Below are 12509 nucleotides of genomic sequence, written 5' to 3' on the forward strand. Positions count from 1 at the left end.
GCCCGTGAGAGGCGCGTTGCTAGGATGTGAGGTCACAGGGCGTGGACCTTGAGCGCTCCGATTGGCTGGCGTCGCAGGAGAGGGCCGTCACTTCCGCTGTGGGGAGGCGGGCGCTTCGGTCCGAGGGTGGGGCTGCGATCTCCTCAGCGCGTCCGAGCATGGGGGCCAGGGAGCTGGACTATACCCTCGAGCTGCCGCCGGGGGGCTGGCCGGGTACGGGGCTGGCCGGGGGGTGGGGTCCTCGCGGGCGCGGCGGGTCCGGGGGGCGGCGCGTGTCCGAGGCCCTGCGGGGAGGAGTGAGGTCGGGGGGGGACAGGGTGAGGTCGGGGGGGGGGTGGGTGTCTGATGCCCCGGGGGGAAGAGGTGGGGGGGGCAGGGTGAGGTCGGGGGGGGGTGTCTGATGCCCCGGGGGGAAGAGGTGGGGGGGGGACAGGGTGAGGTGAGGGGGGGTGGGTGTCTGATGCCCTGGGGGGAAGAGGTGGGGGGGCAGGGGGAGGTGGGTGTCTGATGCCCCGGGGGGAAGAGGTGGGGGGGACAGGGCAAAGTGGAGGGGGTCTGATGCCAGGGGGGAGAGGGTGAGGTGAGGGGGGGGTCTGATGTCCCAGGAGGAAGAGGTGAGGGGAGGCAGGTGTCTGATGCCCCGGGGGGAAGAGGTGGGGGGGGACAGGGTGAGGTGAGGGGCGTGGGTGTCTGATGCCCTGGGGGGAAGAGGTGGGGGTGGACAGGGCGAGGTCGGGGGGGTGGGTGTCTGATGCCCCGGGGGAAGAGGTGGGGGGGGGACAGGGTGAGGTGAGGGGCGTGGGTGTCTGATGCCCTGGGGGGAAGAGGTGGGGGTGGACAGGGCGAGGTCGGGGGGGTGGGTGTCTGATGCCCCGGGGGAAGAGGTGGGGGGGGACAGGGTGAGGTGAGGGGCGTGGGTGTCTGATGCCCTGGGGGGAAGAGGTGGGGGTGGACAGGGCGAGGTCGGGGGGGTGGGTGTCTGATGCCCCGGGGGGAAGAGGTGGGGGGGGCAGGGTGAGGTCGGGGGGGGGTGTCTGATGCCCCGGGGGGAAGAGGTGGGGGGGGGACAGGGTGAGGTGAGGGGGGGTGGGTGTCTGATGCCCTGGGGGGAAGAGGTGGGGGGGCAGGGGGAGGTGGGTGTCTGATGCCCCGGGGGGAAGAGGTGGGGGGGACAGGGCAAAGTGGAGGGGGTCTGATGCCAGGGGGGAGAGGGTGAGGTGAGGGGGGGGTCTGATGTCCCAGGAGGAAGAGGTGAGGGGAGGCAGGTGTCTGATGCCCCGGGGGGAAGAGGTGGGGGGGGACAGGGTGAGGTGAGGGGCGTGGGTGTCTGATGCCCTGGGGGGAAGAGGTGGGGGTGGACAGGGCGAGGTCGGGGGGGTGGGTGTCTGATGCCCCGGGGGAAGAGGTGGGGGGGGGACAGGGTGAGGTGAGGGGCGTGGGTGTCTGATGCCCTGGGGGGAAGAGGTGGGGGTGGACAGGGCGAGGTCGGGGGGGTGGGTGTCTGATGCCCCGGGGGAAGAGGTGGGGGGGGACAGGGTGAGGTGAGGGGCGTGGGTGTCTGATGCCCTGGGGGGAAGAGGTGGGGTGGGACAGGGCGAGGTCGGGGGGGGGGTGTCTGATGCCCCGGGGGGAAGAGGTGGGGGGGACAGGGCGAGGTCGGGGGGGGGGTGTCTGATGCCCCGGGGGGAAGAGGTGGGGGGGACAGGGCAAAGTGGAGGGGGTCTGATGCCAGGGGGGACAGGGTGAGGTGAGGGGGGGGTCTGATGTCCCAGGAGGAAGAGGTGAGGGGAGGCAGGTGTCTGATGCCCCGGGAGGAGGGGTGCGAGTGTTTGATGTCCCCAGGGGCTGTGCAGTGTTGTCCCTAGTAGCCTAGGGGGCTTAGCGTCAGGGGTGTTGCTGTTGCAGGATTTGCCCTTAACCCTTCTATCTTACATTCCTGTTAGCAAAATAATCCTGTTTGGATACTGGGCTGTGCTCCCTGGTGGCTTCAGGGAGAGCTGGGTTTACACAGGGCTCCCGCCTCCTTTAAATCACTTCCTCCGTTGTGCCTTATCACTTTAGATAAGCTATTACCAGCAGGACAGTGGGGTGGGAGGAGGTATTGTTTCATATTCTCTGTATATAAAGTCTGCTGCAGTTTCCACGGTATGCATCCGATGAAGTAAGCTGTAGCTCACGAAATCTCATGCTCAAATAAATTGGTTAGTCTCTAAGGTGCCACAAGTACTCCTTTTCTTTGTGCCTGGGAGTGTTAATCAGAAACAGTTATTTGTGGCAGAATGGTCTGTGTATGGAAACAACACTGGGCAGGGCCAGACTGTCACCCTGTAAGCTTATTGCCATAGCCCAGGTCCTTCTCCAGCTGGTGTCTGTCACTCTCATTCCACTGCATCTGATATTAGGTTGGAAAATCTTTGCGGCAACTACCATCTCTTTTTATGTCTCTTTAAAGGACCGAGAGCTCTATTGGGGTAGCTTAAAAACAAGACAAAACTAATATCTTTGGGGCTTGTCTACACATAGAGTTATTCCTGATTAACTCCTCATGTAAACACTCTTACTTTGTTCCTTGTTCCTGTTCCTGTTTAGTTTAACACACTTTCAAAGGATCAGAGCTAACTCCATGTGTAGACAAGCCTTAAGTAACCAACTGAGCTGGAAAGTTCTTTTTTAATGCAAATGTAAACTTGTCCAAAAATCAGTGAGCCTGTTTCCCTCCACATACGGTGATGGAAAAACCTGCCATTTGCCACTGGTAAATGGATTTTTTTGAACCCTGAATTTTAGAAACATTTATAATGTGAGCTTCTAGTTTTTAGCATCTTTACCCCCTTATTTGTGTCCCACCTTGGCCTGTAGCCTTTTGTCTTTCTTTACACTAGAAGTTGTTCGGGGCAAGATTTGTCATTTATTTTTTGTACTGTGCCCAGTACAATAGGGCCCCAGTCTTGATTGTATTGTACCACAAATAATATGGCAATAATAGCTGATAGGCTACGGAAGGAATCCAGTTACCAGCACAATAGTTGCACTACAGGCTCGGGGGTGGGTTAAACCCACTATCCTTATTAACTAGTTTGGTTGCAATTTCGCTCTGACGCTAGTGGACTGAAGGGCAGTTTCATTTTTAAAAATCTTCTGGTTTATTTCAGACACTAGTCCAGAGAGGGGAAACACAAATAACCTGCCTGTGGTAATTCTGCTGGGGTGGGCTGGCTGCCGTGATAGACACCTGGCGAAATACAGCACCATCTACCATCAGAAGGTGAGTGCATCATTCATCTTTCTATGCCAATATAAAGCTGTAGCAAGGCTACCTGAGGAATTTTCTCCCCTGCAGTCTGGTGAAAAGACCTTACCCCTTCTTATGACTCCAGAGAAGCCCTAGAAGAAAGTGTTGGGCTTATTTTTGTGTGAAAGCTCCTTGGATGTTCAAGTAGCATGTTGACATTCTCTGCACGCTGTCTTTAAGACCCTGGTTATGTGTACAACAAAGAGGCAGGAAGTGCTTCCTAAAAGGAATTATTTTTTGCCTTTTTTCAAAGTTTCTGAAGTCTTAAAGATTTGAAAACCAGTATAAATCTTTGTCCTCCGTTTATCCACAGAACATGTATAACATGGGCAGTGAGTACAGGCTGCATACATCTGTACAGACCTGGCAGGGCCAACTTTAAGGGTCAAAGGCAAGTTCAACCATGGCTTATTCAGCCTCTGGCCTTTCTTCTGAGACTAACAAGTGTGCTGGTTATTGATAGCTTTTGTGATCAGGTTGCCTGGCTACTGGGGATTGATTTAATGCCCCTAACTCATTTCACACAATTTATGGAACAGCCATCAGATGGTAACAATGTTCAGTCATTACCAACCTGGACAGGATTTGGTATAGTGACCTAGAAATGGAAGTTTCTGACAGTGTCTGTCTCATTTTCAGTCCCCTTTTAAAATATGTTGCTTTGCTGGTCTATGGAATGATGGAAAATGCATGGCTTTTGGACCTAATGGAATCTAGGCCCATTATTTCTCATCTCTTTCGCAATATGTGAGAATGGACTTTGTTTTGGTTCCACATTTTTTACAAAGATAGATGCCAAAGTTCTACTTGGAATACTACCCAGCATGACTGCCTCACATGCCCTCCTCTGAACTGTTAATGTTTAACCTGACATGAGATCATATATTAAAGTGTGTTCTAGTACAGAATGACTTGTGACTGGATGTCTCAGGATTGGTAACAGCATTTCACTGCTCAGTTGCAACTGGCCACAGCATTCCGCAACTGCTCAGTATCCTATATGAAATGCATTTGGTGTCTCAGTCCCGTTGCCAGAAAGGTAGGTGTCTGCATTCTAAAATACACAGTTTCATTTAGTCCTACCTAGTTCCCTTTTTAGCAATCCTAACAGAGACTCTAAGGATGGAATGAGCCATGGAGAATGAACGCCCTTCTGACCCTTATATGATTAATATTTAGCACTTTACAAGGATTAAGCCACACAACTGTGTCTGGGAGAAAAATTTCCATTGCCATTTTAATGGAAAATTGGGTTTTTGACTAATTTTTTACTCTCTGTGGATTTTTTTTATTACATCAAACACCCAAAACCAGAACATTTGATTTGCAAGTGGTGCCATATGAGGGTTGTAGTTTTTATGTCATGTACTTATTTTCCTCTGTGGGCTGAACTCCCCAGCTAGACTGCACCTGCCGCATGCTGCTTTCCAGATAGATAGTTTCAGTGAAACCACTATCCCAGCTGTATTTATTCAGACAATGAGTAAAAGTTTCAAATCATAAGGTGTTGGAGGGTTGACGAGATGCGGGAGGGTTTGGGAGGGTTTGTTTTCTGGTGTGCTTAGCTGCAATTACTTGAGTGATTATGTTACCTTGGCTTTTTTATTATTATTGGTTTTTATTTCCCTAATTCCAAGATCTCTTAAATGAACTTTTTGAATCTTTACAAATGAAGCTGAAGCCATAGGGTGGTTATGGACTCAGAAACTGAAGGGGGAGGGTACACCTGATAATTATCATGGTTTTGTGTTCTGCGATGCCAAGTGGGAGACCCCAGCTCCCCTGCCAGCCTCATGCTTTGTGTGGGTGGGAAGCCCAGTGGAGGCAGCATGCTCAGCCAGTGGGAAAAGATGGATAATGCGGTACTTTTTATTGCCATGGGGCCATCAGGCACCCCTGCTGGTCTACTGAGGATTGTTGACATGCTGCCGTGGGACACTTGGCAAGTCCTCCTTGGCCAGAAGGAGGATGGGCAGGATGCAGACCCTTGAGGGTAGGAAATCCAGGGGAAGTGAAGGGATGTGTAGGGTTCTAATAGGGATGTGGGTGGACCTTCCTTCCTCTAGGAAGTATGAATGCAAAACCCAGATGATTTTAAATCTATTAGAATAGGTGAAGATTTCTTCCTCCCTTCTCCCCAATCTCCTCTGAACATAGCTGTTTTAATGCCTTTTCTCTGCATTTCTCAAGCAGAAATGCCAATAAATGCCTTTGCTGAGCTAATGTAAAAGATGGAGTGCTACTACAACTAGCATTTATATAGAAACTTCTGTGGGGGCCCATTGCTTCAGCACCTGGGTGCCTGACATCATTAAAACCTACCATTAGTAAAGAGAATAGTCAGAGTAATACAGTGCATATATCTAAATGTGGGGGCTTCACTATGTAGCCAAGCGCCCTAAGCTCTTTGGTACATGGTTCTGCTTATTAACAGTTCCTCAGTTACCAGCAAAAGCTGCCGTTATCCGTCAGTTGGTAATAAGTGGAAAGCAACTTTGCAGGGTTGCAGCCAGGGAATGAAACACTGGGATAGATCTTCCCTGCATGTGGGCAGGGCAGCAGCAGAGAGGGGGCTGCAGCACAGATGTGGGGGCTTTCTACAGGGAATGGGGCACGGAGGGTCTCTCTCCTTGAATTCCCTGTGGGTTGGGGTTCAGCATGTCCTAGTGCTTCCTTCCCTGGGTGCAGGGAGAGGTACTGTGCAGCTCTGGTGTCTGGGCTGCATCCCCCACTCCTTCTCTGCCCACAGCCCCTTACCTCCTGTGCTGACCCTGGACACAGGTAGGTTTTCAGGGCACTGCCCTAGAAGGAAGCACAAGGACAGGGTGAGTGCTGGCTGGAGGCAGGTTTGCAGGGCTGCAGTGAGGGAAGGTATGTCCCAGCACTTCCTTCCCTGGCTGCAACCTTGCAAACCTGCCTCCAGTTGGGGTCGGTCTTCTAAAACATGTTGTTAATAATCAGCATGGTATTACCAATATCCAAATCCCATTAACATTAAAGTCAATGGAACGCGATTGGTTCTTGGCCAAATGTTGCTATTAACCAGAAGTTGTCAATATCAAGGTGGCTTTTAAGTGGAATCTACTGTGACACCCCCATCCCTCCCCCATCTGATCAAATAGTTATAGGTTAGCAAGCTTCAAAAAAGGCCACCCATAAAAATGGCTTCTACAGAGGATCTTGGCTGGGATAAGTATTACCGGGTCCTGATGCTACTGGGCCCAAATGATCACCAGCCAGGGACGGGAGGAAATTCCTTCTCCTTCACCAATGTTGTGGATGATGTTATACTAAAGATACACTAATGGTGAGCCAGCCCTGGCCAATTCCTAATTCAGGAAGAGGGGACCATTGCTCTTTCCTATAGGGCAAGTGCTATGAACACAGTGGCAGATTAGGATCCTGAAGGAGCTTGCCTTTCTATGTAACATACAGCCCTTGATGGGTGTCTCTCTCTGTTCCTCCCAGGGGTGCACAGTTATCCGCTACACAGCTCCATGGAAGATGGTGTTTTTCGCAGACAGCTTTGGCATCAGGTCCCTCCAGACCCAAGCTAGAAAGCTCCTGGAGCTGCTCTTTGACTATAAAATTGAAAAGAAACCCCTGCTGTTTCATGTGTTCAGCAATGGCGGGGTCATGCTTTACCGCTACATCCTAGAGCTTATCCACATGCACGGGCAATTCAGCAACCTCAAGGTGGTGGGCACCATTTTTGATAGCTCCCCGGGCAGAAGAAACTTGACGGGGACTCTGCGTGCCTTGGCAGTTGTCTTGGGATCAACTAACGTGCTGCTCAAGTATTGCCTCCTGCTTGTCTTCGCCATCCTGGTGGTGGTGCTGCGGATCCTGATGTATCCAGTGACTCGCTTCTTCCATGAGATCCATTATGACGCCCTGCTGAAGGGGCCTTCGAGGTGGCCCGAGCTCTACCTCTACTCCAAGGGTGACAGAATCATCCTGGCCAGTGACATAGAGCACATGATCGAGGCCCGGCGGCAGCACAATGTTGCAGTGAGAGCTGTGGACTTCTCAGACTCTGCTCATGTGAGTCACTTGCTGGCATATCCCTCCTATTACATGAGCCTCTGCACCTCTTTCATGTATGACTGCGCTGGATGCGCGTAGGGTTCACCAAGGCAGAGATAGCAAGTGCCTGTGTAAAGACCCCCAGCAGATGCTCCCTCTTCACTGGGATCACACCAGAAACAAACTGTGCTCTCTGTCTCTTTCTTCAGCATCTCTCTGCTCATAATAAAATCCTGATTCACCAAGGGCAAGTCATGCCTGACTAATCTAATTGCCTTCTATGACAAGATAACTAGCCCTGTGGAAGAGGGGAAAGCGGTGGACGTGTTGTTCCTTGACTTTAGCAAAGCTTTTGACACAGTCTCCCATAGTATTCTTGCCAGCAAGTTAAAGTAGTATGGGCTGGATGAATGGACTATAAGGTGGATAGAAAGTTGGCTAGATTGTCAGACTCAACGGGTAGTGATCAATGGCTCCATGTCTAGTTGGCAGCCAGTATCAAGTGGAGTGCCTCAAGGGTCGGTCCTCGGGCTGGTTTTGTTCAATATCTTCATAAATGATCTGGAGGATGGTGTGGATTGCACCCTCAGCAAGTTTGCAGGTGACACTAAACTGGGAGGAGAGGTAGATATGCTGGAGAGTAGGGATAGGATACAGAGGGCCCTAGACAAATTAGAGGACTGGGCCAAAAGTAATCTGATGAGGTTCAACAAGGACAAGTGCAGAGTCCTGCACTTAGGACGGAAGAACCCCATGCACCGCTACAGACTAGGGACCGAATGGCTAGGCAGCAATCCTACAGAAAAGGACCTAAGGGTTACAGTGGACGAGAAGCTGGATATGAGTCAACAGTGTGCCCTTGTTGCCAAGAAGGCCAATGGCATTTTGGGATGTATATGTAGGGGCATTGCCAGCAGATCGAGGGACGTGATCGTTCCCCTCTATTCAACATTGTTGAGGCCTCATCTGGAGTACTGTGTCCAGTTTTGGGCCCCACACTACAAGAAGGATGTGGATAAATTGGAAAGAGTCCTGCGGAGGGCAACAAAAATGATTAGGAGACTGGAACGCATGACGTATGAGGAGAGGCTGAGGGAACTGGGATTGTTTAGTCTGCAGAAGAGAAGAATGAGGGGGGATTTGATAGCTGCTTTCAACTACCTGAAAGGGGGTTCCAAAGAGGATGGCTCTAGACTGTTCTCAGCGGTAGCAGATGACAGAACAAGCAGTAATGGTCTCAAGTTGCATTGGGGGAGATTTAGGTTGGATATTAGGAAAAACTTTTTCACTAGGAGGGTGGTGAAACACTGGAATGCGTTACCTAGAGAGGTGGTAGAATCTCCTTCCTTAGAAGTTTTTAAGGTCAGGCTTGACAAAGCCTTGGCTGGGATGATTTAGTTGGGGATTGGTCCTGCTTTGATGAGGGGGTTGGACTAGATGACCTCCTGAGGTCTCTTCCAACCCTGATATTCTGTGATTCCACCACCCTTCCCCAGAGCTTGGAGACACAGAATTGCTGATTTCTAGGCATCTAGTACACAGCTGGATGTCTGAAGCCTCCAAATCGGTTGTTGGGCTGGTCGGAGGTGATGGTGCTAAGTAGAGTCAAGAGAGTCTAAATGAATATAACTTACATAATAGGGGTAAAATCCTGTCCCTGCTGAAGACAATGGGAGGGTTGCCAGGAGCTTTCATGGGGGTGGGTTTTCACCATAGGAGGCCAGAGAAAGGAGTGAATTAATGTGACTGGGGAGCACTACATCCCCCTTCTTATACGCTCTTTCCCCTTTCCCTGCTGCCCTCCACTTCGTAGTTCTGGGCGTGTAACTTACGTCACCATCCATGCTCCATCTTGTTACACTGGAGCAATTCTGTGATGTCCCTAGCAGCCAGGGCTCTCCGCTTAGCCTAGGTTTTGTTTTTTTTTTCTCTGCTGCTTCCTCCAGCCCACCGTTGAGTCAGCTGAAGCTCTGCAGTGTCACCTCATTCTCCCACTCCCCCCACTCTTCTATTTACACCCCTCTGCTCTCAGCTGTGCATATAGTCACATTGACGAGGACAGAATGAGACTCTTGGCAGAGTCTTTAATAGGGCAGACCAATGCAGGTCCCTCCCTGTCTGTGCCCTCAAGGCACTGCACCTCAGCCCTACTCCTAGCTGGAGATCAGCTACAGCAATCAAACACAGTGTCTCCGAAAGCCCAATGTAGGTAACTGCACCCCAATGTGTCAGCCTGGTTCTATTTAATAGGGGCTGGGGCAGAATGGCCAAGGGGCTGCTCCCTTGCTGGATGGCTCAAATCCCTGTAGCTGAGTTAATTTAAAGCTTTATCTGTGAAATATCTAACATGTCTCAGTGTCTGGTCTTTGTTCCTCTCCCCTGACGCTTCCCTCTCATTGTTGAAATCATTGGGTGAGTAGCTGTGTGTTGCTGTGTAGATTTACCAGTCTGTTAAGGTGTGTGCCCAGGAGTGCAGGGCGGTCACTTTGAGTATCTGTAACCCCGAGTTCTATCTCACCTCCTGTGCCCAAATTTCCTGGGTCTTTCAGAAACTGCTTTCTCTTTGATCCTCTAGGGGAGAGCCTTCATTACCAACTAGCATCATTGCTCACATTCCAGAAGATTTGTAGACTAATCTACACACGCGAACACTTCAGAGTGTGTTGCTTACTCCCTGTACAGACATGTTTGATGGGATGAGCCAAGCTAGAAAACATCCTGTTCGGGTTTTCTTCTGTGGAGGGGGAGTGAGGGGTTAAAGTAGGGGAAGGACTATACTACAATCTACGAAGGTTGAATTGGTTGAATTCTAACTGATCTGACTTTCTGTGTGTTTATGGATCTTGGCTTTTTGGGAGGGTAGGGGGTAGATTGAATTATAACCCTGGAAAAGCCTGCCACTTTCCAGCACAGCATGATCTAATCTGGGGCCTCTGAAATGATGCTTGTCCCGCGAAGGATCCAGTGCCCTGTGAACACCTGTACAGCTGCCTGAAGACACAGTTCGTCCCTGTATGCATACAGCAATCATACAGCAATCATGCTGACTATGGGATGTTCATGAGTTGTTCCCCCAGCAAGAGTCGCTTTGTAATGTCATTACTTTCCTCCTCTGCAACCCCACAAATGTGAATCAGAGCAGAGTAGTACCCTGTCATTTCACTGACGGTCCAGTAGCAGGGTTGGGAGGAAATGCTTATTCAAATGCACTTGAAATGGGGATTTAGAAATGTATTAATACCGTTTATAATGTATTTTACAATCTGCCTCAGTTTGCAAGCAGAAACAACAGTCCAACTGCAGCTATTTTCAGCTTCCCAAACAGCTCAGAGAGGCCGTACAGTAGAACTGGGGAGTCCTTCTAAGTCTTCTTTTGACATGTACATGACTGTTTGCATGTTTCCTGAATCTCCTCTGTTAAACTGACCCCAAAAGCCTAATACTGTGATGAGGAATTAAAGATGAGAGAGGAAAATAAAATATCAAACTTACAATGACTTTTAAGAGAGTCACCATTTCTGCCTGTCACCATGCTCTAGAGCAGGGGTCGGCAACCTGCTGCACGTGTGCTGATTTTACTGGCCCGCTTCTGCCAGCCAGGGTTCCGGCCGCTGCCCCTGCTCAGCCTGCTGCTAGCCTGGGTGAATGGAACCCCAGGCCGGCAGCAGGCTGAGCGGGGCCGGCGGCCAGGACCCCAGCTGGCAGGAGCTGGCGGACGGAACCCCAGACCGGCGGTGGGCTGAGCCGCTCAGCTCGCCATCTGGGGTTTTGTCTGCCGATGTAGTGTATTAAATTTCTTCCTGTAGGAATGTGTTACTTGCGAAACACCAGGACTGTCAGCCGTAAGTAGTACACTGTAAGTAACGCATTCCTATGGGGAGAAATTTAATACAGTACACCAGGGAAGGGAAGGCTGTGCCTCCCCAAACAGCCTGCCCCCTATCCGCCCCCTCCTACTTCCCGCCCGCTGACCCATCCAAACCCCCCCCCCCCCACTCCTTGTCCCCTGACCACCCCCTCCCGGGACCCCCTGCCCCTGACTGCCTGCCTCAGAATCCTCCACCCATCCAACCCCCCGCTCCTTGTCTCTTGGCTGCCCGTGACTGCCCCAACCCCTACCCACGCCCCTGAGCAGCCCCCCGGCACTCCCACGCCTATCCAACCATCCCTGTTCCCCATCCCCTTACCATGCCACTCAGAGCACCTGGACTGTCCGCCCTGTAATTAGTACACCATAAGTAGCGCATTCCTATGGGGAGCAATTTAATACACTACACCTGTCCCCGCTCATCCCGCTGACAGTCTGGAGTTCTCAAAATATGTTCTCTCCCCCCTTATCAAAAATTACACTACAATTAGCTTGAAAACTTGAAAACTTTGTATATTACAGTAATTGTTAAAAAATGTATAATAAAGACATAGGTTTTGATGAAGCAAAGTAGTTGTACTTATGTGCCTGTGCTTAATTTGTGTTTTTGATGATTTACCTTCTAAAAAAATCTCGCGTCTTGCACCCCCACAAAGGGCGTCTCGCACCCCAGGTTAAGAACCACTGCGCTAAACTGATCTTAATTTTAATTTAATTTTAAATGACACTTCTTAAACATTTTTAAAACCTTGTTTACTTTACATAGGACAATAGTTTAGTTACATAATATAGACTTAGAGAGAGAGACCTTCTAAAAATGTTAAAATGTATGACTGGCACGCGAAACCTTAAATTAGAGTGAATAAATGAAGATTAGGCACGCCGCTTCTGAAAGGTTGCTGACCCCTAATGTAGAGTCTGTCCAGTGAATCCAGTCTAACACAAATACTAAAAACTCATTCCTTCTTCCTAATGGAGAAGCAGATTGTAGCATCACGTTTCCAGCTGTTGAGCTATGGTGGAGATAAAAGCAGGGCCTGTCAGTACATTTTTCCCCTCTTCCCCCCTCTCCCTCCCCCCAGCATTGCAAACAAACTACAGGTGCAATGGGAAGGAAGAATGCAGGGTCCAGTAGCAATGGAACACTCTAAAATCAATCTGGAGAGAACAACTTGCACTTTTAAAAAAGTATCAATATATCATGGGTCGTTACCAATCCCTGAGACGGTAGGAGGGAAAATGAGGTTGCTTTTATGTGAACTATGAAGGAAAAGAACAACAAACTATGTAGCAACACAACCCTGTCCTTACATTTTGTGTATA

General features: G+C 50.3%; 1 protein-coding gene across 2 annotated transcripts; it reads left to right on the plus strand.

Annotated features, from left to right (window-relative positions):
- The first annotated feature begins 93 nt into the window (after nucleotides 1-93).
- TMEM53 (transmembrane protein 53) lies at nucleotides 94-11759 on the plus strand. Of its 2 annotated transcripts, XM_048861505.2 has the most exons (3): nucleotides 94-213; nucleotides 3153-3265; nucleotides 6761-11759. In XM_048861505.2, the coding sequence occupies exons 1-3, from the start codon at nucleotides 159-161 to the stop codon at nucleotides 7415-7417; spliced, it is 825 nt and encodes a 274-aa protein (XP_048717462.2). In that variant the 5' UTR covers nucleotides 94-158; the 3' UTR covers nucleotides 7418-11759. The 2 variants fall into 2 exon arrangements, with proteins under 2 accessions (XP_048717462.2, XP_048717463.2); XM_048861506.2 differs by lacking the exons at nucleotides 94-213; nucleotides 3153-3265 and adding an exon at nucleotides 3301-4331.
- The last annotated feature ends 750 nt before the right edge of the window (nucleotides 11760-12509 follow it).

This window comes from Caretta caretta, chromosome 8 (genome assembly GCF_965140235.1).
Source record: "Caretta caretta isolate rCarCar2 chromosome 8, rCarCar1.hap1, whole genome shotgun sequence".
Lineage (NCBI taxonomy): Eukaryota > Metazoa > Chordata > Testudines > Cheloniidae > Caretta > Caretta caretta.

Coding starts and splice junctions, on each gene's coding strand:
- TMEM53 (XM_048861505.2), top strand. CDS start 159: ATGGGGGCCAGGGAGCTGGACTATACCCTCGAGCTGCCGCCGGGGGGC. Junction 214..3,152: donor GCCGCCGGGGGGCTGGCCGG/GTACGGGGCTGG, acceptor GGTTTATTTCAG/ACACTAGTCCAGAGAGGGGA. Junction 3,266..6,760: donor GCACCATCTACCATCAGAAG/GTGAGTGCATCA, acceptor TGTTCCTCCCAG/GGGTGCACAGTTATCCGCTA.